At 48.7% G+C, this 26,419-nt stretch overlaps 5 protein-coding genes across 8 annotated transcripts in view; 3 read left to right on the forward strand and 2 right to left on the reverse strand.

The window, feature by feature from the left end:
• The first annotated feature begins 275 nt into the window (after nucleotides 1-275).
• On the forward strand, nucleotides 276-5,044 carry LOC6580539 (5-oxoprolinase). The gene is made up of 8 exons (XM_002006334.4): nucleotides 276-517; nucleotides 573-852; nucleotides 911-1,223; nucleotides 1,588-2,350; nucleotides 2,411-3,171; nucleotides 3,242-3,502; nucleotides 3,559-4,759; nucleotides 4,814-5,044. The coding sequence occupies exons 1-8, from the start codon at nucleotides 332-334 to the stop codon at nucleotides 4,967-4,969; spliced, it is 3,921 nt and encodes a 1,306-aa protein (XP_002006370.1). The 5' UTR covers nucleotides 276-331; the 3' UTR covers nucleotides 4,970-5,044.
• Nucleotides 5,045-5,340: 296 nt separating this feature from the next.
• On the forward strand, nucleotides 5,341-14,325 carry LOC6580540 (small subunit processome component 20 homolog). Its single transcript, XM_002006335.4, has 6 exons — nucleotides 5,341-5,521; nucleotides 5,579-7,976; nucleotides 8,040-10,940; nucleotides 11,010-12,871; nucleotides 12,936-13,568; nucleotides 13,626-14,325. Exons 1-6 carry the CDS (start codon nucleotides 5,477-5,479, stop codon nucleotides 14,058-14,060), a joined length of 8,274 nt encoding a protein of 2,757 aa, XP_002006371.1. The 5' UTR covers nucleotides 5,341-5,476; the 3' UTR covers nucleotides 14,061-14,325.
• LOC6580541 (GPI ethanolamine phosphate transferase 1) lies at nucleotides 14,070-17,333 on the reverse strand. The gene is made up of 2 exons (XM_002006336.4): nucleotides 16,346-17,333; nucleotides 14,070-16,281 (listed from the first exon to the last, which is right to left on the reverse strand). The coding sequence occupies exons 1-2, from the start codon at nucleotides 17,121-17,123 to the stop codon at nucleotides 14,393-14,395; spliced, it is 2,667 nt and encodes an 888-aa protein (XP_002006372.1). The 5' UTR covers nucleotides 17,124-17,333; the 3' UTR covers nucleotides 14,070-14,392.
• Nucleotides 17,334-17,390: 57 nt separating this feature from the next.
• Nucleotides 17,391-19,944, forward strand: LOC6580542 (protein MTO1 homolog, mitochondrial). The gene has a single exon (XM_002006337.4). The coding sequence runs from the start codon at nucleotides 17,479-17,481 to the stop codon at nucleotides 19,468-19,470; it is 1,992 nt and encodes a 663-aa protein (XP_002006373.1). The 5' UTR covers nucleotides 17,391-17,478; the 3' UTR covers nucleotides 19,471-19,944.
• LOC6580543 (putative uncharacterized protein DDB_G0291608) overlaps nucleotides 19,863-26,419 on the reverse strand; it is a 97,764-nt gene continuing 91,207 nt past the window's right edge. For 3 of the 4 annotated variants that reach the window (XM_002006338.4, XM_015164256.3, XM_015164255.3), the window contains 2 exons: nucleotides 24,838-25,614; nucleotides 22,417-24,775 (listed from right to left, as the gene is read on the reverse strand). In XM_002006338.4, the coding sequence (XP_002006374.1) occupies nucleotides 22,746-24,775; nucleotides 24,838-25,614 (2,807 nt within the window). In that variant the 3' untranslated portion in view covers nucleotides 22,417-22,745. Of the gene's footprint in view, nucleotides 22,214-22,416; nucleotides 24,776-24,837; nucleotides 25,615-26,419 lie in introns of those variants that run through there. The other variant, XM_015164254.3, reaches the window with a different exon arrangement.

Genomic DNA, 26,419 nt, shown 5'->3' on the forward strand with positions numbered 1-26,419 from the left:
CACTGTCTCAAAATGTGCATTCACAGACAAGCATTTTCTTCATAGTCTAATGATAACAGGCATAAAATCTAAGCTTTTTCACATATACATATATATTAATTTGTATTTGTATATAAATATATACAAAGAGACAGGCAGAACTGTGCTCAGGAGAACAAGCTTTTGATAAACACATGAGCTCTAGCAAAGCAAACTGCTGAAACGAGAAAGAGAGAGAGACAGAGCCAGAGAGAGAATGAGAGATGGTATAAATATGTAAGGCAAATGCTGAGCTTATTCAGTTTTGTACGATCGCTGTGCTTTGAGAGTCGTGTTGATTAATTAAGAAATAATGGTCTCCTCAGTCTCTGCCGAGGGCAACAACAAATATTGCTTTGCTATAGATCGCGGTGGAACCTTTACCGACGTGCTATGCATCTGTCCCGGCGGACGAGTGCGCACAATGAAGTTGCTCTCTGAAGATCCAGAGCGCTACAGTGACGCCCCCCGTGAGGGCATACGTCGTATTCTTAAAGAAGTGAGTCTATTACTATGAAAGATAAGGATTAAAACTAATCGCGCAAGGATGACAGGAAACTGGCGCTGATCTGACTGCAGCCGGCTTGGTGGACACGTCGAAAATTGGATGGGTGCGCATGGGCACCACCGTCGCTACAAATGCCCTGCTCGAACGGAAGGGTGATCCTGTTGTGCTGGTGGTCAACAGTGGCTTTCGTGATTTGCTATACATTGGCAACCAAGCACGTCCCAAAATATTTGACCTAAATATACGCAAGCCAGCGAATCTCTACCAGACAGTCGTCGAGGTTGACTGCCGCATCGTCCCAGAGCAGGCCGATCGCTGCCAACTAAGTGAGTTAATTTTATAATCACTTCTAGTACCTGTTGCTGATGATAGTCTATCCGCCAGATCACCAATGGAAGGTGCTACAGGGCATTACCGGATGTAGGTATCTGGAAGTGCAGCCAGTGGATGAGCTAACTGTGCGAGCCTCTTTGACCGCTGCCCGCCAACAGGGTATCAACTCTGTGGCTGTGGTACTGGCTCATAGTTACGCCTGTCCGGAGCATGAGTTGCGCATTGGAGCCATTGCAACGGAGCTTGGATTCAACCATGTGACGCTCTCGCACAAGGCCATGCCCATGTGCCGAGTAGTGGCCCGCGGCTACACAGCCTGTGCCGAGGCCTACCTGACGCCCCATGTGGATCGCTATCTAGCCAGGTGAGTGTGTCTGCTTCCCTTTCAATTGCACCTCCAGAATCTTGCTCATAAATTAAGGAATGAGATTGCTCTTTTGTACTGGAAGCTCTGAAGAATTCTAAACAGCTAAATACAATAAAGATAATGACAACAATAAAGACAAACAAATAAGAGAACTGCATGAAAAGCTCGGCCACCTCTACACACGTAATCATTGAGTGCCAAATGAAAATAAAGAGTTACTCTCTGAGAACAACACAGTCGCAGTAGAAATATTAGGCATACCTCTATTACAGTGTTTGTGTTTCGCCCCTATAGAAAGGGCTTAGCTGGGGCGACAATAGTTGATTAAGATATTAATCTTTAAATGCTGGATACATTTCAGTTTTAAATCGGGATTCGAAAATCAATTAGCTGGCGTTGATGTGCTCTTTATGCAATCGGATGGAGGCCTGACTAACATGGAGAACTTCCGTGGAGCACGTGCAATACTTTCGGGTCCTGCCGGTGGCGTCGTAGGCTATGCCCTGACGGGATCGCGTGAAACCGATCTGCCACTAATAGGCTTTGACATGGGCGGCACGTCTACCGATGTGTCCCGATATGCTGGCACTTATGAGCACGTTATTGAGAGCACCACGGCGGGCGTGACGATACAGGCACCTCAGCTCGATATCAACACTGTGGCAGCAGGCGGCGGCTCTCGGCTCTTCTTTCGGTCAGGCATATTTGTGGTAGGTCCAGAATCGGCTGGCTCCCATCCAGGTCCTGCTTGTTACAAGAAAGGAGGACCACTGACCGTTACGGATGCCAATTTGATACTGGGCAGAATACTTCCCCAGTATTTCCCAAAGATCTTCGGGCCAAATGAGAATGAGCCCCTTGATTATGAGCTAACCAAGCGTAAGTTCAGTGAGCTACAGTCAGATATCAATGAACATCTGAAGGCCAGTGGCGACTCCAGGGTACTGAGCATAGAGGAAGTTGCTCTGGGCTTTATTCGCGTTGCCAATGAAACAATGTGCCGCCCGATACGCGCTCTTACACAATCCCGAGGCTTGGACACCGCCAATCATGTCCTCTCTTGCTTTGGTGGCGCCGGCGGACAACATGCCTGCTCAATAGCTCGCAACCTGGGTATAGCTAAGGTTAGTACATGAACATCTTCGGGCAATCGATCAGTTATATCTATTACTATGTGCCTACAGGTGGTTATACATAAATACGCTGGAGTACTCTCAGCCTACGGCATGGCACTCGCCGACGTTGTCCAGGAGGTTCAGGAGCCCTGTGGAGCAGAATTTAATAATGCAAATGCACAGTTAATAAAGGATCGATTGGATGCACTATCAGTCCAATGTCGAGGCCAGCTGGCTGCTCAAGGTTTTAAGCAAATTGAACTTCAGGCATTCCTGCATCTGCGCTACGAGGCTACCGATGGCGCCTTGATGTGTACGGCCGCACCTGTTGAACAGAGTCAGTTGTCGGACCAATCCCCTTCCCCGTTACTATCCGCATACGGCGATTTCCATGCCACATTCTTGGAACGCTATCGCACAGAGTTTGGATTCGTGCTACAAAACCGTCGCATAATCGTTGATGATATTCGCATACGCGGCCTTGGAAAGAACGAGACGCCACCAGAGTTGCAGGTGGAGCAAGCACAAGAAGCGAGTCCCACAGCCGAGGGCTTGACAGAAGTTCACTTTGATCAAGGGACTTTCCAAACGCCCATCTACTTAACCAAGCATTTGCTAGCTGGCCATCAGATTTCCGGCCCTGCCGTACTTATCGATCAGCTGTCTACCATCATCGTGGAGCCCGAATGTACTGTTCAAGTGACCACCTATGGTGATCTTATTATGGACGTGCAAACCAGTGGAAAGCATGGCATTAATGCAGATCTGGATCCAGTACACCTCAGCATATTCAGTCACCGATTCATGAGTATTGCGGAGCAGATGGGAAGGTAACAAACATTCTCATTCTCGATAAGTTGCCTTGTGTAACGACGAACTTATACTATTTAATTCTTTCAGAGTACTTCAGCGCACTTCCATATCGACTAACATAAAGGAGCGTCTTGACTTTTCCTGTGCTCTCTTCGGGCCGGATGGTGGCCTGGTGAGCAATGCTCCACACATTCCCGTACATCTGGGTGCCATGCAGGAGACGGTGCAGTACCAGCTACGCGTGCGGGGTGATACCTTAAAGAATGGAGATGTTATTTTGGCAAATCATCCACAAGCTGGAGGCTCGCACCTGCCAGATCTTACCGTCATCACTCCTGTTTTCTTTAAGTAATGCATACACATTTGCACTGTCAATCCCATTTCTAAAACATCTTATTTTACAGATCGGAGCCACGCCCTGTTTTCTTTGTAGCTTCGCGTGGACATCATGCAGACATTGGCGGAATTACACCCGGCTCAATGCCTCCACATTCCACTTCGCTTGCTCAAGAAGGTGCAGCCTTCAAGTCCTTCCTTATTGTTGAGAATGGTGTATTTCAAGAGGAGAAGATTATACAACGGCTGACCACACCAACTGGCGCAAAGGGCGCCGTGGGCACGCGCAACCTCAGTGACAACCTGTCAGATCTAAAGGCACAGATTGCGGCCAACCACAAGGGCATCCACCTGGTATCGGAGCTCATTAGCAGCTACAGTCTCAATGTCGTGCAAGCCTATATGCATCACATTCAAAAGAACGCAGAGTTGGCGGTTCGCGACATGTTGCGTCAGATTGGCCGTGATACTTTGGAGCGCACAGGCTCCACTGTGCTAGTGGCCCAAGAATTTATGGATGACGGCTCCCCCATCTCGTTGCGCGTCACCATTGATCCAGAGAACGGTTCTGCTCTGTGTGATTTTAGTGGCTCCGGTGAAGAGGTCTGGGGTAATTGCAATGCTCCACGTGCCATAACGTTGTCAGCTCTCATATACTGTCTTCGCTGTATGGTGGGACATGATGTACCCCTTAACCAGGGCTGTTTGGCGCCAATTCAAGTGGTCATACCTAAAAATTCAATTTTGGATCCTTCCGAAGGCGCTGCTGTTGTTGGTGGAAATGTGCAAACCTCGCAGCGCATTGTGGATACCGTGCTAAAAGCCTTCCGTGTTTGTGCTGCTTCTCAGGGCTGCATGAATAACATAACAATTGGAGACGACCAATGGGGATACTACGAAACCGTCGCCGGCGGTGCTGGCGCTGGCCCAGGCTGGCATGGAGCTGGTGGAGTGCATACGCATATGACTAATACACGCATTACTGATCCGGAAATATTGGAATTACGCTATCCCATGATACTGAAGCGCTTCTGTCTGCGCACCGACGGCTCGGGTGGGCGTGGAAAATATGTTGGCGGCGAGGGAGTTGAACGTGATTTACTTTTCCGTAAACCGGTCACGTTATCAGTTCTGACTGAACGTCGCACGCTGCAACCATACGGCCTGGCTGGTGGTGGCCCGGGCAAGAGTGGACGTAACTTAATCATTAAACACGATGGACGCGTGATCGCGCTTGCGGGTAAAACCTGCATCGATGTTGAGGCTGGGGTGAGTGTAGTATGAAGTTCCACTGATACAGCATATAAATTATATATTCCTTAGGATACATTTGCTATGAAAACACCTGGCGGCGGTGGATATGGACTCGAAGACGACTCCTCTACAGTTGATCACTCCAAGCAAGGCATTGAGAACGTACAGAGGTTCGTGGAACGGGGCACTGTGCACAATTATCGTCAATCCCAGGAATCAGCTTAAATGTGCAATAAATGATGATTTCTTTATATTTGTTTTTGTATACATAAGTAAAAAATAACAAGATTTATTCATAAATGTGTTTACCAATAATTGCAAACGCATGTATAAGAATGAATGAGTATGTTCATCATCATTGACTAAATTAAATATTCATAATCAGCAAGAAACACAAATTGCACAAATTGTCTTTTCAGACCAAATAAATAACGGCAAACAGTTGGCTGTGAACTAGAGTGACCAGACTGTTTAATAAAAGGCCGGTCCAAGTTGAAGTAGGCATTTCCATGGAACAGCTGATTAAGTATCGATACCGAGCTCTTTTCAATCAGCTGGTTATGTTACTGTTAATGCTAAATAACATTGGTGCGAACAGTTTTATTAGCAGATTTTTTTGTAAACAATGTGGACGTGCACGTGTTGCGCTCATAAAACAAATTTAATTTAAAAATATCTCTGAGTGCTTTGAACAGTTTGCTTACTTGCAATTAATAAATATCTTACACGAAAATGGCCGCAATAACAGAAAAATCAAAAGACACGAATACTTTTCGCGTAAGTAGCTTTCGGTTTTTTGTGGCATTTTGAATCAATTTTCGTGTCTTCTTACAGTTCAAATCGTTCACCGATAGAGTGAATGAGATCGACTTGCGCCATTTGGCACTCTACCATATAGGCCACAAATATGAACAGCTCGAGGAGGCCGATAATGAGACGTACTTCCAACAAACGCTGCAGAAATGGAACGTGCTGAATCTTACCGAAGAGTACAACTCCTTCAGCAAGCAGTGCCGCAAGATAGTCACACTGCCGCAGCTGCTGCACCAGAAGGACTTTGTGATAGATCTGCTGCTAGAGCGCCTATCTACGGCCACAAATTTGTCCCAACAACCACTGCTGGAACTGCTCTATGTGTTGGCTCGCGATCTCCGTGAAGAGTTCTATGCTTACTTTCAGCGCGTGCTAGATCGACTGATATGCCTCCTGAACACTCAGGATGCCGAGCAACTGGAGTGGACGCTTATTTGTCTGGCCCATTTGTTCAAAACACTGAAGTCTTATCTAAAACGTAATATTGGCGTCGTCTTCAATGCGATTTTGCCGCTGTTGGACGAACAGCATTACGCAGAGCACGTGACAAACTTCGCCGTTGAGTGCTTTGCCTACATAGCCCGAGATGTTCGCGACTTTCCACGTTTCCTTGCCTACGTGCTGCAAACGGTGCTCCGGGAGCAGGTGGAAAGCGTGCATGGCTGTGGGCGTCTGTTATACGAGATACTGCGTGGAGTCAACGGTCACTTGCACACATGTGCTGCAGATCTTCTAGCTCATGTTCTGGAATTGCTAGTCAACTCCGACGGCAGCCACACCAGCGCCCAGACGTCGCTGCTCGCAGACATTGTGAGCCATTGCTTCGGGCTGCTGCTCAACTTTATGCGAGCCGATCAAAGTGTCGTGCTCTGGCAACAGCTCTGTGCTGCCATATCCAAGGAGGAGCTTAGCGGGGCAGCCACGGTGCAGCTACTGGAACTTATATTGCCCCTTATTACACATAAGGGCGGACGCTACGTAGCAGAGCTGTCGCTTTTGGTGCCCACGGTATTAAAGCTGCTTGATCGTCATATGAAGGCCAATGCAGAGCCGCTGCAGCAGCTGAGTACCTTGGTCAGCAGCTTGTTGCAGGCACCACAGGTGCAGCTCGACCAGCTGGATGCCAGTCGCATACTCCAAAAGCAGCTCAACGTCAGCAAAGTGTCACGCGAAGTGTACGCAGATTTCATTCTGCAGATGCTGGATTATAAGTTGTTTGAGATCATGGTGCTTCCACATGTTGTAGCGCACTATGAGGAGCACAAGGATATTGCAGCCCTCGAACTTTTGGCCCGTATTGTGCAGCACAAACGACCGCTAAATGTTGACGCTGTAAGCTTATCAAGTTGGTCGGTCTATCCCATGCAGCTGAAACAACAATCAACTCAGCAGCACTTGGAGCAGCAAATTCAACGCATTGATGTAACCGAGGAACGGCAACTGCTGCTGCTATTGCTGCTGCCTCATTTGCGCGGCTTCAATAAGCAGCCACTGGAAGCCAGCCTTAAGTCAGCCATCGAAGGTCAGCTGGCTCTAAATGCTGCCGAATGCACGCTGCTGCTACTGCTACTGCAGACCCACTCTCTGCTCAAGTTCAAGTTGCCCAAAGAGCTGCGCGCACAGCTGCAGCAGAGTTTGCTTCCACGCGTGGGTGGCGACTTGCGAGCACTGGGCTGTCTTCAGCTCATCTTAGTAAACACGGCCAAGGGAGATTGGACACCCAAAGCAACGGAAGATAGCTTAGCTGTTGTGTCCAAGCTACTAAGTGACCCGATGGCACAGCGTCGTCGCATTGCGGCGCATTGTTTGAAGTTGCTGGGTAACATTCAAGGCAAGCTCAATCCCTATGGATATTTTGCAGCCGCTTGTCGCATTGAGCCCACGGTTCACAATTACCGAGAACTACTGCTGCAGCTGCAACAGCTGGAGCCGGCGGCAGCCCAGTTTAAGCAATACGAACAGCTGCCGCATTACAAGGAGCATGCTGTCAGTTTGCTGCTCGGCTTGTTGTACAACAACTTCAAATTTATATGGGCACCGGTGCAGCAGCTGCTGGCAGAGTATGTCAAAGTCATGACCACAGAGGAGTTCTGGAACTTGTTTAAGGAAAAGCTTCTACAGACGGTCGCCTGCATTGACTACAATGTGGAGGCAACCAACTTGGAACAGCCACCACAGCCAAGCTACAGCTCCCATGCCCTCTCTTCGCTCTTGCCGCTGGATGGGGCGCAGCTACAGCTCACGCTGCAGCAAGCTCTGAACTACCGTCAACTGCTGTGGCAATGTATTCCCAAGTTTGGTCATATTGCCGAGGTGAAAAATGCGGACCTAGTGCGTCTCTTCTTGCAGTTCGTGGAGCGCGAATATCGTGCACAGCTGGAGCGCACCGAACACACGTGGAATTTGAATGAGTCAAGCGGTAAGCATTCCAACATATTCTCTAATCATTTCAACTTATGCTCTTATCATTCGGCTATTTCAGTTGATGACATTGAAGTTGACGATGGGGAAAACGAAAATTCTGAGAAGACTCCGACGACGAGTATGGCACGAAGCTCAACTGATCGCCATAAGAAGAAGACCCGCAATGCTCATGCTAAATTCATTCTTCAGACGCTGCAGCTTAAACTCGCTTGTTTCGTATCGCAACCGAACCCAAAGGCACTTCACCGGGAAGCAGAGATGCGTGAGTTTTATCTGGAGCTGCTCGCTGGTCCCAACGGGCTTCTGCAGCAGCTGGCGTTGGACTGCCTGGCCGCATACAAGCAGCCCGCTGCCCTAGTGCAGCAGAAACAACAGTTGGCGGGGCTCATCGACGATGGCAAGTTCAAGACAACGCTAACTGGCTTGGATTTAACTAGTTTGACTACGCAACAACGTAGCGAGTTGATTCCTTACATACTACGAGTGCTCTACGGCCACCTCATCAAGGGCGGCCAGCGCCAGCTTAGTGGACAGCAGCGCAAGACGCTGATTCTGCGCTTTCTGGGCCAGCTGGAGGAGGAGGAGATATTCAACTTTTTAAAAATGGCATTTGGACGCTTCGAGGCGTATACTAGCCAGCCCATCGATCTGCTGGCAGGATACGTAAAATCACATTTTGAGCCCACGGCTGTAACTTCTGCACGTCAACTGCAAAGAATTGTCAATCTGCTGGAGCTCATAAGGAAGGAGTTCGCGGGCCGCTTGAGCGCTGCCTTCCAACTGTACGTGCTGAAGCTGCTGCTCTTGGTGGGCAGTGTCTCGCAGCAGGTGATCGAGGGCAACGGCGTCGAAGCTGTCAAACTGATGGCAGCTTATAAGAACGTGCGACACGCAGCTCTGCAAACGCTGGTTAACTACTTTGGACAGCTGTTGGATATGTCCGAATTGTGGACTAAGGAACAGCTGCAGGCTGTTTGCCAGGTCTTTGTCTGGCCAGGCCTAAGCCGTCTGCCCCAAGACTCTATACACACGCCCACACCTCTGCTCAAGCTGCTGCTGCTGTGGGGTGGAGAGCCCGCGTATCAGAACTTGTTGCAGCAGAGTCCAACGCCCCAGTCGCCACCCATTATGCACTATCTGATTGCTCTGCTCCTGAACGAGAAATCCAAGCCCATAGTGCGACGATCACTTCTGCAGCTGGTCGAGCAACTGCTGGAGAGCGCCAGCACGGAAGAATATGGCCCGCAAGCCTTGGCGATTCTGCAGCCGTACATACCAGACGTGCTGCAGCTCATGCAGGCCAATTGGCGCCAGAAACGAGCCGGCAAGCAGACACTGGACAAAAGGGAGCTCAACATCTTGAGCCTCTTGACGGTGCACGTGCACCAGCCGGAAACGTGTGAGATGTTGCTACAGTTGCTGCTACCCATTTTCACCAAGCAGGCAGCGGGTGCGAGTGCCGAAACTGTTTTTCAGCTGATAACCACGCTGTCGAATCTGAGCAAGCGCGTGCCCGCTCCCGACAACTATGTGCGTCAGCTGGCGCCACTCTTCGAGCAGGTGCATGACCTGCCGGCACGTAAACTACTCTGCGAAATGCTTGCAAACATGGCCAAACACATAGTCAACGAGGCCAAAAAGCAGCCCGAGCTCTCCGCTGCTGCGACAAAGGTGCGGGAATGGGCACGCTTTGTACTACAGCTGAATGCCTGGGATAAGCGCTGGCTGGAGCAGCCCGATTATGACAAGCGGCTACAGGCACTAACCGAACTGAAGCAGCTGCTAGAGCAGAAGGATAATCAGAAGCCAATTGATCTAGAACTGGGCCTCTTGGTGACCTACAACTGTTTCTATATGCTGCGCCACGACTCGGACTTGGGCATGCGCGTCAACATTGGCGAGCTGCTAAAGATGTTGCTCCCGCAGCTCACCAACCAGCTGAAGCAGTTGTCCAGCAAGGATGAGCTGCGCTTCTGGCTAGATGAGTGTCTGCTGCCGTTGCTACAGCGCTGTGTGCGCGACGAACGCCATGAGCACGCACGAAACGAAGCCATTGGTCTGCTTGGAGAACTGGCACGCCAATGCTCAAATGCACATGAAGTGCTGCGCGATCTTGCCCCATTGGCCGACTCCCATGACGCAGAGGTGGACTTCTTTGAGAATATGCTTCATTTGCAGACACAGCGGCATGGACGTGGTTTGCAGCGTCTGGTCAACATAGCCGGCGGCGCCAGTTGGCGAGAGACTCCGCCGTGCGCGCGCACGCTCACCCAGTTCTTACTGCCGCTGGCCACACGATATTTGTTAAGTGAGAAGCATGCGGGCAAACACACCCTGGTGGACGCGGCAATCGAGGCGGTGGGCGTCATGTGTGAGCAGCTTCCCTGGCAGCAATACCACGCCGTCCTGCGTCATTATCTGCAGCGTCTGCGACTGGCCCATGGCCAGCAGAAGCAATGCGTTCGCTTGGTGGTGCGCATTCTCGACGCCTTCCATTTCGATCTAACCCATGCAAATACAGACGCGTCCCTTCTGGTCCAACTCAAACAAAAACTTGCCGAAACACCAGTTGAAACTACTGAGCAGACAAACGAAGAAGAATCGGAGGAAAAATCGGTTAAAGAAGAGCTTCCCGACGATAGCGCAGATATTGATTTTGATGGGGACAAAGATGAGGACAAGCTGGAGGAAGAGGAGCCAGTCAAGGAACGAAAGCTCTCCCAGCCATTGGCACCCAATGCGGCCAAGCGCGTCATGAGCACCATCACCAGTGTCCTGCTGCCCACACTCAATCGAGCCATTACCGAAAAGACCAATTATGACTCCAAGCACAAAGTTAACCGCCGCCGTCTGAGCTATGAGCGGGAAGAGGAGGAAATACAGCGTGTGCCCATTGCCTTGGCCATGGTCAAGCTATTGCAGAAGCTGCCACAGGAGCTATTGGATAACAGTTTGCCGGGTATGTCCTATAATATAGATGCTAATATTTGTGTATAGATTTTGAGCTGTCTGTTCTTTCGGTTGCCAGGCATTTTCATGAAGGTGTGCACATTCCTGCGATCACCTCTAAAGTCAGTTCGCATGCTCACCCGAGACATCCTGAAGAAGATCATGCTCACCCTTGGCGGCAGTTGCCTGGGTCTGCTGCTGGAGCAGCTGCAATCGTTGCTCACGCGTGGCTTCCAAGTGCACGTGCTGTCGGTGACGCTGCACGGAGTGCTGGACGCACTGCGTGACCAACTGCAGCCGGCGCACATCGAGCATTGCCTGCAAAACCTGCTCGAGGTAGCGCTTAACGACATCTTTGGCGATGTCAATGCCGAGAAGGAGGTGGACAAAATCGTTGCGCATACGCCTGAAGCAAAGCCCAGCGCCAAGAGCTATTTGACTCTGAATATTGCGGCGCGCTACATTCGCGACAATTGTCTGCTGGACCTGCTGATGCCCTTCAAGGAGCATCTGGCGCGCTCCCACTCGCGTAAGGTGACGCAAAAGATACAGGAGTGCTTTGCCAAGATTGTAGCTGGTCTTGTGGAGAACACACACATAGCCCGAGAGAGTCTGTTGATTTTCATTTACGGCACCATGTCGGAGAGCATCACAGACTTGCTGCCGGGCACACAGAAGAGGCAGCTTACCGAAAAGCAACAGGCGCTGATGCGTCGGGCCCGGCCTGACTGCCTGCTGCTGCAGCCAGCGCCTGGACGCCGTAGCGTTGCAGCTGGCAACAAGCAGGTCAAGTCCAACGCCCAAGCCAACGCACACATACTGATCGAATTCGGACTGGAGCTGCTTCATTTCGTGCTGAAACGTAAAAAGATTGCGGAACTGGATTATCAGCCTTTCCTGCATCCGTTGCTGCCTCTGCTGCAGGACGCCTTGAGCAGCAATCACGCCAGGACCACAACTTATGCACTTAAGTGCTACACAGCGATCTGGATGGGCGAGTATCAGCTATCGGAACTTAGCACCGAACAACTGTTCCCGGTAGTGGGCCGCATGTTTGAGATCCTGAAAAACTTCTCCACCTTCGGAGCCACTCGGCAGGAAGAAAACGCACAGCTGGTGCGTGCCAGCTTTAAGGCGGTTGTGGCGCTGTTACGGAAATGCCAAGACTATGCCCTGACCGACGATCAGATAGAGCAGTTGCTGTTGCACGTAGAGCAGGAACTGCAGGAGGGCGAGTGCAGTAGCCAAACGATGTGCTTCACGCTGCTGAAGGCGCTGGTGGGACGCAAGGTGGACTCGCGCTCCCTGCACGATCTAATGAAACGTCTGGCCGACTTGTCCATTATCTCCCATTCAGATCATGTGCGCGACGAGTCGCGAACGATTCTCCTTATATACATCATGGAGTACCCGTTACAGAAGCGCGTCGATCAGCTACTCAAGTTCATGTCCGTGCAGCTGGCCTACACTCAGTCTGCTGGACGGCTGTCGGCCATTCAATTTATGCACGCCATCATCAACAAGTTCCCATTACAGTTGCTGGCCAAGCACTCCGAATTTCTGTACCTCTCTCTGGGCACGCGTTTGGTTAATGACGAGGACACCGGATGCCGCCGCGCTGTGGCCGCCGCTCTGGAGGCGTTAGTCGGGCGACTAACCAAACTGCAGCGACAGCCGTTGCTGGACCTAACCATGCTATTCTTCACCTCGCCGCAGTCGAGTCAGAAGCCAGGTGTGCGTGAGCTCGCTGCTGCGCTGCTGTCCCGCTTTGTGCAAGCAGAGCGCGCAGGCTTCGCTGAGCGACTATCCCACGTGTTGCCCACGCTGGTCGCCGTGCTAACTCTGGGCGATGCAGATGCAGCTGGAAAATTCGTACGTGCTCCTGGACGTGAGACACTCCCTGTGAGTGAGCCTAAGCAGCGGCATAAGCGACGACGAAAGGTAACTAAATCTTAATGCAAATGTTTAACAATTTAATGCAAAACGTTTGGTGTTTTCTTTTTAGCAATCTAGCGGAGCGGCTGATGAAGAGATTTTGCTCAATGAAGACCCGGAGGCGCTGTTGGAGCAGCAACAACGCAATGTCGACCATCAGGTAATACAGCTGCAGTATTGCCTGCTAAAGATATTCGAGCATTGTGGCGAGACCTTGATGAGCGACCAAGAACTGGCACCAACAGTGGATGAGTTAGCGTATGCCAGTCAGAGGCTTCTCGGCCACGAGCACAATTGGATACGGTGCAATGCTGCAAAGCTGCTAACGCAGATTTTGTCGCACTACGATTATGCGTATGTGGGCCAGCGGCTGTTGGGTATTAAATGTGAAAAGGCAGAGGATACCAAGGTGTTGGAATTTATATACGGACAGCCAGCGCAAGATCTCAAAAGCTTGGTGCTAGACCTGTGCGCCCAGGTGACTCCGGGCGAGACAGCGCAGGAAATGATTGACGAGTTGGTCAAGATTCTGCTTTTTGTTGCACACATGCTCAGGGATGTGCCTTTCAGCATCAAACAGGAGGAAGATGTTGCGAAAAAAGAGGAAGTACCAGCTGGAAAAATCAATCTCAATTGGTTGGTACGCAATATACGCTTCCTAATCAACAAGGAGGTATCCAAGGCACCACACGACACCAGCATTGTAAGTGAGAGCATCCATAAATCCCTTGCTATGGCTAATTCTTGAATCTATCTTTAGCGAACGGCTCTATTCTCTCTCATCGAGGGCTTGTCGACGTTGCTCAGTGTTGATGCAGTGACGCGTTTGGCCCCGGCCTTGATGCAGGGACTTGTACGCGAAATGTCTGAAGAGGATCAAAACGTCGATCCAGAACTGCGCCAGTTGTCGTTGCGAGTGGGCAGCCGATTACGCAAACGCATAGGAGCCGAGACATACGACAAACTGCGCAATCTTGTGCAGAATAAGTTGATGGTGCGTCGTGCCGAGCGCCGCAAAGCTGTGGCTCAGGAGAAGATTCATGACCCAGCGCGAGCCGCCAAGCGCAAGGCCGGAATGCAGGAGCGAAAGAAGGCGGCCAAGCGCCTCAAGACAGCTGTGGTGCGCGGCAAGGCACCTGACATGAAACAGAAACTCAAGAAGCGCAAACGGAAAGCTGAAATGGAGAGTTTCTAGGCAGTTTTGTTTACCATAAGTAAAACAGGTTTTTATATATTTCCATATAACTACTCCTATTAAATATGCTTTATCTTAACTAAATTACATTGCAATGAGAACGATTAAACAATTTAGTGATACTTGTCAAAATAAGGATAAGGTAAAATTGGCTTAAATGCACTTCATGCTGATTGTAAAATGTAGACAGCACAAACTAGCCTTAACAATACTTTTGGTTTCCAGTAGCTATTATAAAATAATCAACAATGTGGTCAAAGTTCAAGTTTAATATTGAAATTATTACACTAAAAGAGTTCGGCAGCAATTTAAATATTAACTTTGGCTCGGATTTAGTTCAGTTTGGACAATACACGATCGCTGTTCGTCAGTTGAAGCAGGAACTTGGACACGTAAGCCAAAAGCATCAGAACTAGCGTAGTGACCTCCATAATTACGAAATGCGATATGGAAGAGCCTATTTCCATCCAGGAGCCGGTATTACGCACCAAAAACAGAAAATTCAAACCCATGATATCGCAGATGAGCAACAGACAGATGAAAATTTGTCGTTCGTTCAACCGCGCATACTCGCTGTATGTGTAAACAATAGATATATTGGTTACAATAGGTAGGAGGAGCTTGAGCAGCACCAGCGACATGATGACAAACGGTGCAAAGTGGCTAAGAAAGCAGCGAGCGATGTTCGGGTCGAATGAACTGATTGATGCAATATTTCCGCTGCCGAAGAGCGAGAAGAATGTGTACAGTATTAACGTAAAGGCTATGCGTAGAGATGACTGCAGACTCTTTTGCTGATGCTGCAGTGGCTCGACCTGAGCACGCTGCTCTGCAAGTGACGTTGTTAATTCGATGGCCAGCAGCTGAACGAATAAAGATTCATACGACGTGCACATCGTGGTGTACAGTGTTCCCAGATTGTAGCAAATATGTTGCAGTCGCACCTCCAAAGCGGTCTCCTTGCTGAGGTGAATGGAGACAAATGCATACGCCAGATAGAGCCAACTGAGGATTTTCAAAGGCAGCGGCGCAGCTATCTGCTGGTTATGCAGATTCACGCACACAGCGGTGTTTACCAATATAGCTGTATTGCACCACCTGCTGTGCCATTTGAAGTTATCTTTCGCTTTGCTTAAAAATTGGCGAAACAGTAAGAGTAGAATACCCGCCAGCAACAGGGAACAATTTTGGTATCCCACAGACGGTGGAACCAGTGGGAAGCACGCCAGTGCAACGATTAACATCAGCCATAGGTAGAACGATCGTTTCGTCTTAAATGTATCCCAATTGCTATAAAGAGCAAAAGCAACAAAGCAAAGCGAAATCAGGCGACGCTCGAAAAAGGTAAAGACCAGCAGCTCAGCGCAGCCGATTAGAAGTAGCAACTGCATTATGGAGGCCTTCGTTTGAGTTTCAACTGCCGGTTGGTTGTAAACCGGAACATTGATGAGGTCCTCATTGCTGTTTGGAACTTGCCGAAGTGCGAATATCCAGACGGGTAGAGGCAGCAGCAAATAAAAGCTCACGGAGAGCGGAACACGTTGAACCACAACGAAGCCAATCAGCAGTGCAATTGCAATCCATAGACAAACGGTGATCTTGGATGCATGATCATTCTTATGTGAATCCAATTTTTGGGGTTCAGCATCTTGAGCTAGCAATCGATATAAATAAAACATCCAACCCAAAAATGTGGCCGTTGTAGATAGTAGCATAGCGTTGCAATAATATCCTTGATAGTAATCGATTCCTTCTAGGGCCAACTCCATTACGACAGCACTGTTTGCCAGCGATTCATCAAATTGGTTCAGCTTAAACGATGTACTAATATAGCCCACATATTCGGCGATTAGCTCCGAAGTTAACTGGTGGAAACTATTCAAAATTGGGGCAAACAGGCCGCGCATGTGCTGCTCCTGCAATCGAACATATTGGGCCAGAAGCTGCAATGCATTAGTCTGCGCTGCCATGGCTTCATATCTAGCCTCCGTGCCCAAAAAGCCATACGGCAATCTACCAAAATTGTTCATTGGTGGTGGGAGTCCAATTAAAGCCGACATTAATGGGGTTAGCTGCGCCTGTTCCACTTCGCGTAATGGCAATGTCAGGCCATCATCATTTGCCTCAAATGTGATACCTGCATAAACGCTGCTGGCGACGCCAGATCCCCAGAGCATAAAGGGCGTATCTGTTTCATACTGATCTCCAGCACCGTGAGACCCTACAAAGGAATAGGAAAGCCATTTATACTGAAAGCCGATGGAGCAATTTAATTGAATGTTTACCTGAATTTGTCATGCCATGATCTGATGTCAGCAAATAAGCTGTTCGTTGATCTGGAAAAGTCGCTTCGAATTCCTTATAAATTTTCCATATTTCGTGCTCTGTGTAGTTGAGGTTTTCGAGGAAAAGACGTGTACCCGGTTTATGTACATGTCCGGCTGTATCTAGACCCAGCAAATGCAAAAAGAACACTACCCGCTTAGCCTTTCTTAACTCTTCTCGTTTGCGATTCAACAGCAAGCGCACCCTCTCAAACACCCACTCGTCCTGCTTATAGGTCTTCTTCTCGCCTGAGAAATCTAGATCATGATTGTAGGAATCAAAGTGCATTGGTCGGCCGCTATCAGCAAGCTTTTCAAATATATGCAGAACATCATGAGCGCCCCAAGCATATGTTTGATCACTCCGGTTAAACAACGTATCGAATTCGATGGGGTTTTCCTTCCAGCCCCGCGTTACTGCCGATGGGTCCTCGTACAGACCGGCGATAAGCGCAATATGTCCGGGGCGTGACTCCGTTGGGACGCGAGTGCGCGAAATGCCAACTATCCCCTCCTTCACAAATATCTCGCGCAGATGTGGCACTTGATTGCAATTGTTTGCAAAGAATGATTCTGCCCGCAGTCCATCAGTGACTATTAGCACCAGGCGGTCGGCAGGCGGCTCGCCTTTCAGCCTAGGCTGTGGTTCCAGTCCCTTTATGACAGGTGACCGAAAATATATAACGAATATAGAGCCCAGTAGCAATATATGCACCAGAAAAGCATAAATTATCCACATTGCCACACAAAATTCAAAATACTGACTAACAAATCATGTGTTGACAATCGGGCATCGAGTATGAAAACTGGATACGATAGCTATATTAATCGATAGTCGATTTGCAAATAACAAGTCGGTTCAAAAGAAATAATTACGAACAGCTAACACTGTTAATGCAAAAAATGTATATAATTATATTACACTAACAAATATTAAAAATTTCAAATGAAAGTTTTTTATATTATTCTCGCGGCCTATTGAGCAATGAAAGCCCAAATGAACTGTTATCGATTCAACTAAAGGAACTAGTTCTTATAGATTACACAAGCAGCTCGTTCAAATATCCAGCAAGTGTGTGCTGTTGAAGTTTATAATGCATCAGTGGCGTTATTATGTGTGTCGAGCGTTGGCTAGGAGCCGGCTATACTCTACACAGCCCCATGGCGATATTTATGATGTAGTTGTCATCGGAGGAGGTCATGCCGGCACAGAGGCGTGTGCAGCTGCAGCACGCATGGGCGCCCGCACATTGTTGCTTACCCATAAACTGGATACAATTGGCGAGATGTCGTGTAATCCGTCCTTTGGAGGCATCGGCAAGGGACATCTAATGCGTGAAATTGACGCACTGGACGGCGTCTGTGCCCGTTGCTGTGATCGCTCAGGTGTGCACTATAAGGTGTTGAATAAGCGCCGCGGACCCGCTGTGTGGGGACCGAGGGCCCAAATTGACCGCCAGCTATACAAGCGAGCTGTTCAGCAGGAACTGTTTAGCATGCCAAATCTGCAGATCCGTGCCGCATCCGTAGATAATCTTCAAATCGATGCAGATGAAAGCACTAGCAATGGAACACGTTGCAATGGCGTGCTGTTGGAGAATGGAGAGCTGGTGCGCAGCCATTCAGTGGTGCTCACAACGGGCACCTTCCTGCGCGCACACATCAACATCGGATTGGAAGTGAGACCGGCAGGACGTATCGGGGACCAGCCTGCCAAGGCGCTCGGCGAAGCTCTCAACAGACTGGGCTTTCGAATGGGACGGTTAAAGACTGGAACACCGCCAAGGATAGCCAAGAGTAGCGTTGACTTTTCACAGTTAGAGAGACACGAGGCCGACGATCCACCCATGCCGTTCTCGTTTATGAATCGCGATGTTTGGCTGCCCGCCAAGGAGCAGATGCACTGTTATCTGACCTATACGACGCCACGTGTCAATGAGATTGTACGCGATAATTTGCACGTCAATCGGCACGTCACAGAGGAAATAACGGGTCCACGCTACTGCCCATCAATTGAATCGAAGGTCTTGCGATTTGGTGCTAGGGTCCATCAAGTTTGGCTGGAGCCAGAGGGATTCGATAGCCCATTGATTTATCCACAGGGTATATCATGTACTTTGCCGCACCCCCAGCAAATCGAACTGGTGCGTGCAATTAAGGGCCTAGAGAAAGCTGAGGTGGTGCAGCCCGGCTATGGTGTGGAGTACGACTTCATAGATCCCCGTGAACTATATCCTACGCTGGAAACGAAGCGTGTGACTGGCCTCTTCTTCGCCGGCCAGCTGAATGGAACTACAGGATACGAAGAGGCTGCCGCCCAGGGAATTATAGCTGGTGCGAATGCGGCGGGCAGGACTGTTCATCAAGATGGCCGGCAATTAAATATTAGCCGTACTGAAGGCTACATTGGCGTATTAATTGACGACCTCACCTCGCTGGGCACCAACGAACCGTACCGCATGTTCACTAGTCGAGCTGAATTCCGACTATCTCTGCGACCAGATAACGCCGACATGCGTCTCACTCGGAAAGGCCACGAATTTGGGCTGGTCAGTGAGCAGCGTTACGAGCACTTCCAGCAGACAGAGCATAGGCTTAAACGCGGCATTGAGGCACTTAGGAGCTTGCAGAAGCACAGTAATTACTGGCGCCAAGCCTTAGGCCTGCCACAATCCAAGGCTTCCATACAGAAATCTGCATTCGATATGCTTTCCGTGCCGGCGGAAAACATTTCAGTCAAACAACTCATCGAACTATGTCCGACTGAATTAGGCTGGTTGCGTGCAGACGACGAGTTGGCCACCAGACTGAAGATTGAGGCGCTCTACTCGTTCTTTGTGGATGAGCAACAGCGCGACGTAGAAGATGTTAGACGAGAGGAGCGCTTGTGTATACCTAGCGACATCGATTACTTCTCCAAATCTTTGAGTCTCTCGAATGAGGAGCGCCAAAAACTGACGCTCATACAACCACAAACAATTGCCGCAGCTAGCCGTATTCAAGGCGTTACGCCTTCGACAATACTGCGATTACTAAAATATGTTAAGAAGTCAGATGCCTTGCGAACTGTCCCCGAATTTAGTTGAGAGAGGTATTTGAGTAGCCTTTGTTGAATATGTGAGATACTGTAGTAAATATGTTTTAATAAGTCATTTAAATATAAGTACGGTAGATTGACCAAAGTTTCCCACGAGAGACATTTAGCATTCACAGATTAGTTGATGGTGGTATAAGTTAAAGACTAAATGAAATGTGTATATATTCCACTAAATATATACGCTCAAAATAAAAATAATTTTTGTGATAAAAAATTATTTTATATAATTTTTCTATTTTAAAACTTGTTATAAAAAACATTATTTTGTCTTCCCAATTAAACAAAATCCGTTTTTTATCATAGTGGAGCCATTACAATTTGAGGAATTTTAATCACTTTGAGAATAGAAGAGACAAATTCAAGGTTACTAAATTTTTTTTAAAATTATTGATCAATTAAAACCACTTCAGTTTAATCTCTTACGTACAGTTTATTCAATAAAATCATAAATGCCTTAAGTAAAGTTGCACAAGATTGTTTGTTATAATTTGTTGCATGTGTCACACGACATCATTTGTAGTTACTGGATGTGTTGGTTGTTGGTGGATGCATATTATTGCTATAATCATGGCATCGACGTTTACGGTTAACGGCATTTGTTGCTCAAAATATGCTGCTCAATGATCTCTATTTGGATTTGTTGTTTGGTTAGCTTAAAAATTATGTTTTACACGTTTTGTTTTTTTGTTTGTTTTTTTTTTTTTTTTTTTTTTTTTTTTTTTTTTTTTCTGTATTCTGTTTTACACACACAACGAAGATTGAGGGAGAAATACGTTTAATTTATGTATTTTGTTTAGGTTTGTATTTGAAACTATTATGCATTATTTATATTTCAATTGCTTTCGCATTTTGTGGATTAAGTTTACATATATTTTATGCGCACCAATTCATTATCCGTATTGTATTATCCATTATCCAAGAACTATTTTGATATTATTCGCTAGCTTACAAGCTTCAATCAAATGTTCCGATCTTAAGTTTCTGACAATCGTTTCTTTAAAAAACTTTTTTGGCTGATATGAGAACTGAAAAGATTTATTCGAAGTGAACCGAGAAATTTTTGTATCAAGATAGATCGAAAGTCTTGTAAGCTAGTGTACTTAATAAAAATATATTCATTTTCAGTTTAACTGATATATTCATACCCACATTTATGTAAGTTTTTTTTTCCATTTATTTTTGTTTTTATGCCTTTGATAAGATTGTATCAATAAGAGAAAAAAATATGGGATTTGCATAGTCTGGATGGGCATGGAAATATATTCGGAGAGTCTTGCGATCAATGCGACGATAATGAGTTATATTCAATTTATAGATATTAGCTCGATGCTTCGTACGCTATAATTTGTCGAGTTTTCTTTTTCTTTTTGTTTTCCATTTCTTTTCTTTTTATAATATCACAGATTGCTCGAGATTTGTATGCTTAAAAAAATAAATGATTTTTAGGCAATCTCAAACATAAACTAAAACTGATACTTAAATTAAATTAAATATAGTTATGTCTGAATTTTGTTTGGATATCAGATATTTGCTACTTAATATGTATGCATCAATTGGGTATATATAATAATTAAATATAATGGCAATGATATTTTTGGTACATAATAATGAATGTGGTGTGGCTGGGTATCTTAAGGGTTTTGCTTAGCTCTGAATATTGGCTAAGTAATTACTTGGTTAGTCTGCATCTGTTTCAATTATATCATTATAAAATTTGCTTGTATAAAAACTGAAAATAGAAAATAGAAACTCCGTTTATAAGGGCCAAAAAGTTGCTCACATAATATGGTACAAAAATTCGAAAATTTCGAAAAATAATTTAAGCTTTTCGCATTTTTTGCTAATCCGTTCCAGATTACACATTTTGATTTGTTTTATATTTCTGTTTTTTTTTCTTTTCTTTTGTTTTTACCTAAATGTCAGTTCCGTTTTATCCACCTTGTAGTTGTGTTCAATTTACATAATACACACATTTTTATAATTTTTTGTTCTTTACGTTTTTTTCGTACTCTCCAAAATCACAATTATTAGCAATTTAAGAATAAAATATAACTATTCAGTTTGAAAGTTCTGTTACTGTTTCTATTTTGTTTTGTATATATATAAATTTCTTACGAGCTTTTTAATCTAAAATTGTACAACTATCATTAAATCGCAAGGATTGTGTTCTAGAGTGTGAGTTTCCATACATTCAGAGTTCTTTGATTAGACAAAGTATTATTTGTAATGTAATTAATCATATAATTATTAAATTGAGTATCTCACAATATTTATATTTATATTTCTATATATATTTATATTTATACAGTATTAACTTTACATTTCATGCAATTGTAGTTGATCTTGACACGAATTCACACATTCAAATACATCGAGTTTGTGGAATTGTGGCTAACTTTGGATTAACATTAGATTGTAACACCGAGAGAACAAACAAATATGTGATATCCGCTAAGAGGGTTTTACACACTAGTAGGTATGCATATTAATGTACGTTTATATGGCGGCGATACAGCCAATTGTCCAGCGTAAACCCTAAAGCTTTAGAAACTCATCGAGCATTCGCTTGCGCTGCTGGTGCAGCGCCCGTTCCGACAGGAGATACATCCCAATATCGCCAAAGTTTTTCATTAGTTAGTTGTTCGAGTTGCTGAAGAGCTGATGTCATAAGGCTGTAGCCTCCTCAGCAGTAGTGCTGCGACCGAGTGACTGCACCGAACTTTTGTTGTCCTCTAGAATAAACAAACATATATAAATATTATTATAAAAATTATTATATGGGGATTCTTATAAATGGTTATACATACGCTCAGGAAAAGTATTATTCGTAAAAATATATATTTCATATACTTTTCATAATTTGATTACGCATCTGTAACAACTCATAATAAATAATATAAATTCGATAATAGATTGAAATAAAAAGTGCAATCAATTTATAAACAAAATGATTTATTTGGGCAATTCTAGAGCAAACATTTGACAATTAAATAAAAAGAAATCATATTAGATAATAATAAGTGTAATCGTAATGTTAATAGTAGTATGCATTTAATATTGAACACGATCAACTGTGATCAACCCTAGGCGATGAGGATGATGATGCAATACATTACAAATTATTGTATACTCTCGTTTATAAATAAACATTTGGATTAACGGCTATGTTGAAGGTAGATGATGTTAACTAGTTTCGATCTCACGAACTACTAACTACGTTCCCATTATTGGGTCTCTCTGTCTCTCTCTAATTTAAGCGATGGATCATCGCGATGTTTCGGCAATGGGCGTGGCACTCGTCGACACCTCGTCAGCGGCAGGCGTGGCTGTTGCCGCCGTCGTTGCTGCTGCCGCTATATTTGTGCTGCTGCTGACCACCGGCGGCGAGTTGCTGCCACTGGTGGTGGAGGTGACTGCGCTGCCACATGACGCCGCTGCCGCATCGTCCGGCGACAGCTTTGTTCGCTGCGGCACCGGCGGCGTTGGCGTCGCTTCAACCTGCTCTGATTGCTCCTGCTTCGGGGCAGGCGGCGTGCTGGCCGCTACAATCTTAGGAGTGATCTCCGTACTGCTATTACCTTGTGAGCCGCCAGTCGCCGCTCCAGTGGCTGTTGCGCCGCTCGAGTTGTTGTTGGTGACGTTGGTGTTGGCGTTGCTGCTGCTGTTGTTGTCCGCGTTAGGTGGACTCGCGCTGCGACGGGACGAGTTCTCCGGCGAGCTGTCCGGCAGCAGCGTTTTCTCCTGATTGGCGCTGGCATTCGGCGTGGCCGGCTTCTTCTCGAGTGCCACCGGGGGCGTGGCGCTCTGTAGTGGATCCTCCTTGCCGACCGCCAGTGAAGTGGGCTCCTTGCCGTCCGTGGGCCCGTTCGACTCGATGCCGTTCAGCTCATGCGCAGCGGATGTGCTATTGCTGGCACTCGACTGGGCCTGGTTGCTCGAATTCGAATTGGAGCCGGTCAGGTCTAGCGTCGCCGGCTCGTGCGTGAGCGGCGTCGGTGCCGCGCCTCCGCTCTTCTCCATGAGCTGCTGCGACTGCTGCTGGGCAGCGGCTGCGACAACGGCGGCAATATGGTGTCGCATGGCGTGGGGGCTGCTAGCGGCGCGCGAGCCTCCATTGGGGGCCGAGCCTAGGGGTGGCGTAATCTTCGGCGACGTCGGATGCGCAGCGCCACTAAGCGGCTGCTGATGGGCGGCGACAGGAGTGAGGCCGCTGGCAGCCGCTGCTGCGTGCATGGCGGCCAGGTGTCCATGGTGGTAGTAGTGGCTCATGGTCGGAATGTGCGAGCTGGGCGTGGACGTGGTCTGAGCCATGCTGCTGGTGGCCACCGTCAGGTTAAGGCTGCTGTGCGGCGACGACGACGTGGCCACCGCACTGCTGGCCACCACCCCGGGACTGGGCCCAGCCGACGAGCTGGCGACAGAGTGCGGCGGCAGCTGGTGCACCGCATGATGCGGCGAGAGGTGCGGATGGCTCAGATTGAGGCTGTGTGGATGCGGGCCCAGGCCGAGCGCCGCGGCTGCCGAGAAGCCTGGATGGGTGAGCCCAGCCCCTGGATGAGCAGCGAGACCCATGGCCTGCTGCAAGTGATGCTGCAGATTGGCGGGTCCGTGGCCCGGCAATGTCGGCATGCCGGCCATGCCCAGATTGAGCCCCATCGGGCTCTGGCGCTGCGCATTGGCAGCCGCCGCGTGATAGTGCGACATGCCAGCCAGACCGTGCAGGCCGGCGGGCGGGCCGCGCAGGCCCAGATTGATGTGCGGCATCATGGAGCCGAGCAGGTTGCGATTGAGCGGCGCGTACAGCTGGTTGGAGTAGTGGTGCGTGGCGTTCAGCAGCTGCTGGCGCTCACGCTCTCTGGCCTCGCGCTCCTCCTCGCGCATTTTGCGCTCGCGCGCCTCCTTCTCCTTCTGCTCCTTCTCGCGCTGCTCCTTTTCGCGCTGCTCCCGCTCCCGTTCACGCTGCTCCCGTTCCCGCTCGCGCTGCTCCTTCTCGCGCTGCTCACGCAGCTCCCGTTCCTTTTCGCGCTGCAGCTCACGCTCTCGCTCCTCCTCGCGCGCCAGACGCGCCCGATGCTCCTCCTCCAGCTTAAGGCGGTCGTGCATTGCCGGCGACATGCCCAGCGCTGCGCCGGGCATCATCGAGTACAGATGCGAATAGGGTGAGGCCATGGGGGGGTAGAGCGCCGCTGCATGCGGATGCCCATGATGGCCGCCGGCCGCACGAAACAGCTGGTAGCGATGCTCCAAGTACAGCGGATCCGAGTAGGGCAGACCAGCCGCCGGATTCAGAAATGCTGCAACGAGGATATTCATTAGCTATAAGTTTCCTTGATGTGCATCTCAAGTCTCTGCTTACCTGCTGGAGGAATGCCGGGCAGGCCGGCAAAGTGCGAGTAGGCCTCCAGGGGAAAGGCACCTGCCGGATGCATCAGTCGCTCATCAGATCTGTAGGGCTGGAATCCACTGCGTGCCAGCAGCTCCGGCTGCATAGCTGCCTGCGGCGTATGACTCAGCCGGGCCATTTTCTCTGGCGGCTGCGGCGATGGCGGCGAACGCTTCTTGTTCGCCGCCACGCGATCCTCGGCGGATGAGACTCCGCCGCGTCCGGCCACCGAGTTGAGCGGCACAGGTACGGGGCCGGCGTTGGGCGGCATCGGTGGTGCCGCTGATGTGGGCACATTGCGCTCCCGGGCCACATTGACCGCATCGTCCTCCTCCTTGATGTCCGCCTGCTTGGCCAGTGTGCGCAGCGCCGCGGCGAATGAGCCGCGTGCGTTGGCCGCTGAGGCTGCATTGATGGCGCCCGGTGGCACGCCCACGCCCGCCAGCTGCTGCTGCACAGCGGCAGCTACAGCCTGCTGATGCGCCTGATGCTGCTGCTGCTGCTGCTGTTGTTGTTGCTGCTGTTGCTGCTGCTGCTGCTGCTGTTGCTGCTGGGGCGACTGGGCGCTATGGTGGTTGGTGGGCAGGGCGTGGTTCAGCAGTGCACCGCTCGACGTCGGCGGAGCCGGACTATTCCCAACGGATGCGCCCGGCACGCTGCCCGCGTTCGGCGGCGTCTGCAGATGATGCGGCACGGGTATGTGGGGCGCCGGGCTGGTGGCCGGTCGCTTCTGGCCAGCCTTGGGCGGCACTGCAAGTAGAGAAAAGAGGGAAAAGAGAAGAGAGAAAAGTTAGTGTAGCTCTATTGTAGTGCCTGCTTTAGACTAGTCAATATTGATTTAGTTAAGGCTTCAGTCTAAGCCACAGATTTTCGCTGTTTACTTGACCCGCCTGAAGCAACTCCTCCCCTTCCCTTCCCTTGCCCAAAAGAGGATTACATGGAGCGCTTGTGCGAATAGCCTGTGCTAATAACTGATTGATGTCGCTCGCCTGCACAGAGGGAGGCGCCACCGCCTCGGCTCTGCCCGCTGCATGCGCTCGATGCGGGCCCAGTGCAAGGACTTTTGGCCATTTGCTGTGACACCGAAATGCAAATGCCAAGGCCTGAAACTTGAATTTCGGACACGAGCACAGACATGGACATGGACACGGACATGGACATCCCCAATTCCCCATCCCCATCCCCATCCCCTTCCCCATTCCCATTCCCATCCTCAGTCATTTCATTTACCACGTACTTTCGTTCTTTTGAGCACCTCTCGCTCACGGTGCAAATTGCACGCCCAACGAGTTTATCGATTCCAGTTGCTCGTTTCGTTTCGTTCGGGCCAAATTGCTTTCAGATATGACGGCCACGCCCCGTTGCTCCGCCCCTTTCAGGTCAGCAACAGAAGCTCAGCTGCTTTCACTGTCTCGACGCGCATTCCCAATGCCAAAATGGAATTTACCGAGCTTGACGACAACGAAAACCATTTGCCAACAGCGCTCCTTGTGGGGCACGGCAAGCGGATTAAAGGCTATCGCCGTCATCATCGTGCGGATGATATTCCTTATCT

The sequence above is a fragment of the Drosophila mojavensis genome, unplaced genomic scaffold, assembly GCF_018153725.1.
Source record: "Drosophila mojavensis isolate 15081-1352.22 unplaced genomic scaffold, ASM1815372v1 contig_81, whole genome shotgun sequence".
NCBI classification, from domain to species: domain Eukaryota; kingdom Metazoa; phylum Arthropoda; class Insecta; order Diptera; family Drosophilidae; genus Drosophila; species Drosophila mojavensis.

Bases quoted from the DNA above. Each gene is read 5' to 3' on its own strand.
- LOC6580539 (XM_002006334.4), top strand. From the start codon at position 332: ATGGTCTCCTCAGTCTCTGCCGAGGGCAACAACAAATATTGCTTTGCT. The intron at 1,224-1,587 runs GTGAGTGTGTCT...GATACATTTCAG, and splicing joins GTGGATCGCTATCTAGCCAG to TTTTAAATCGGGATTCGAAA. The intron at 2,351-2,410 runs GTTAGTACATGA...ATGTGCCTACAG, and splicing joins GCAACCTGGGTATAGCTAAG to GTGGTTATACATAAATACGC.
- LOC6580540 (XM_002006335.4), top strand. From the start codon at position 5,477: ATGGCCGCAATAACAGAAAAATCAAAAGACACGAATACTTTTCGC. The intron at 7,977-8,039 runs GTAAGCATTCCA...CGGCTATTTCAG, and splicing joins GAATTTGAATGAGTCAAGCG to TTGATGACATTGAAGTTGAC. The intron at 10,941-11,009 runs GTATGTCCTATA...TTCGGTTGCCAG, and splicing joins ATTGGATAACAGTTTGCCGG to GCATTTTCATGAAGGTGTGC.
- LOC6580541 (XM_002006336.4), bottom strand. From the start codon at position 17,123: ATGTGGATAATTTATGCTTTTCTGGTGCATATATTGCTACTGGGCTCT. The intron at 16,282-16,345 runs GTAAACATTCAA...ATTCCTTTGTAG, and splicing joins TCATGGCATGACAAATTCAG to GGTCTCACGGTGCTGGAGAT.
- LOC6580542 (XM_002006337.4), top strand. From the start codon at position 17,479: ATGCATCAGTGGCGTTATTATGTGTGTCGAGCGTTGGCTAGGAGCCGG.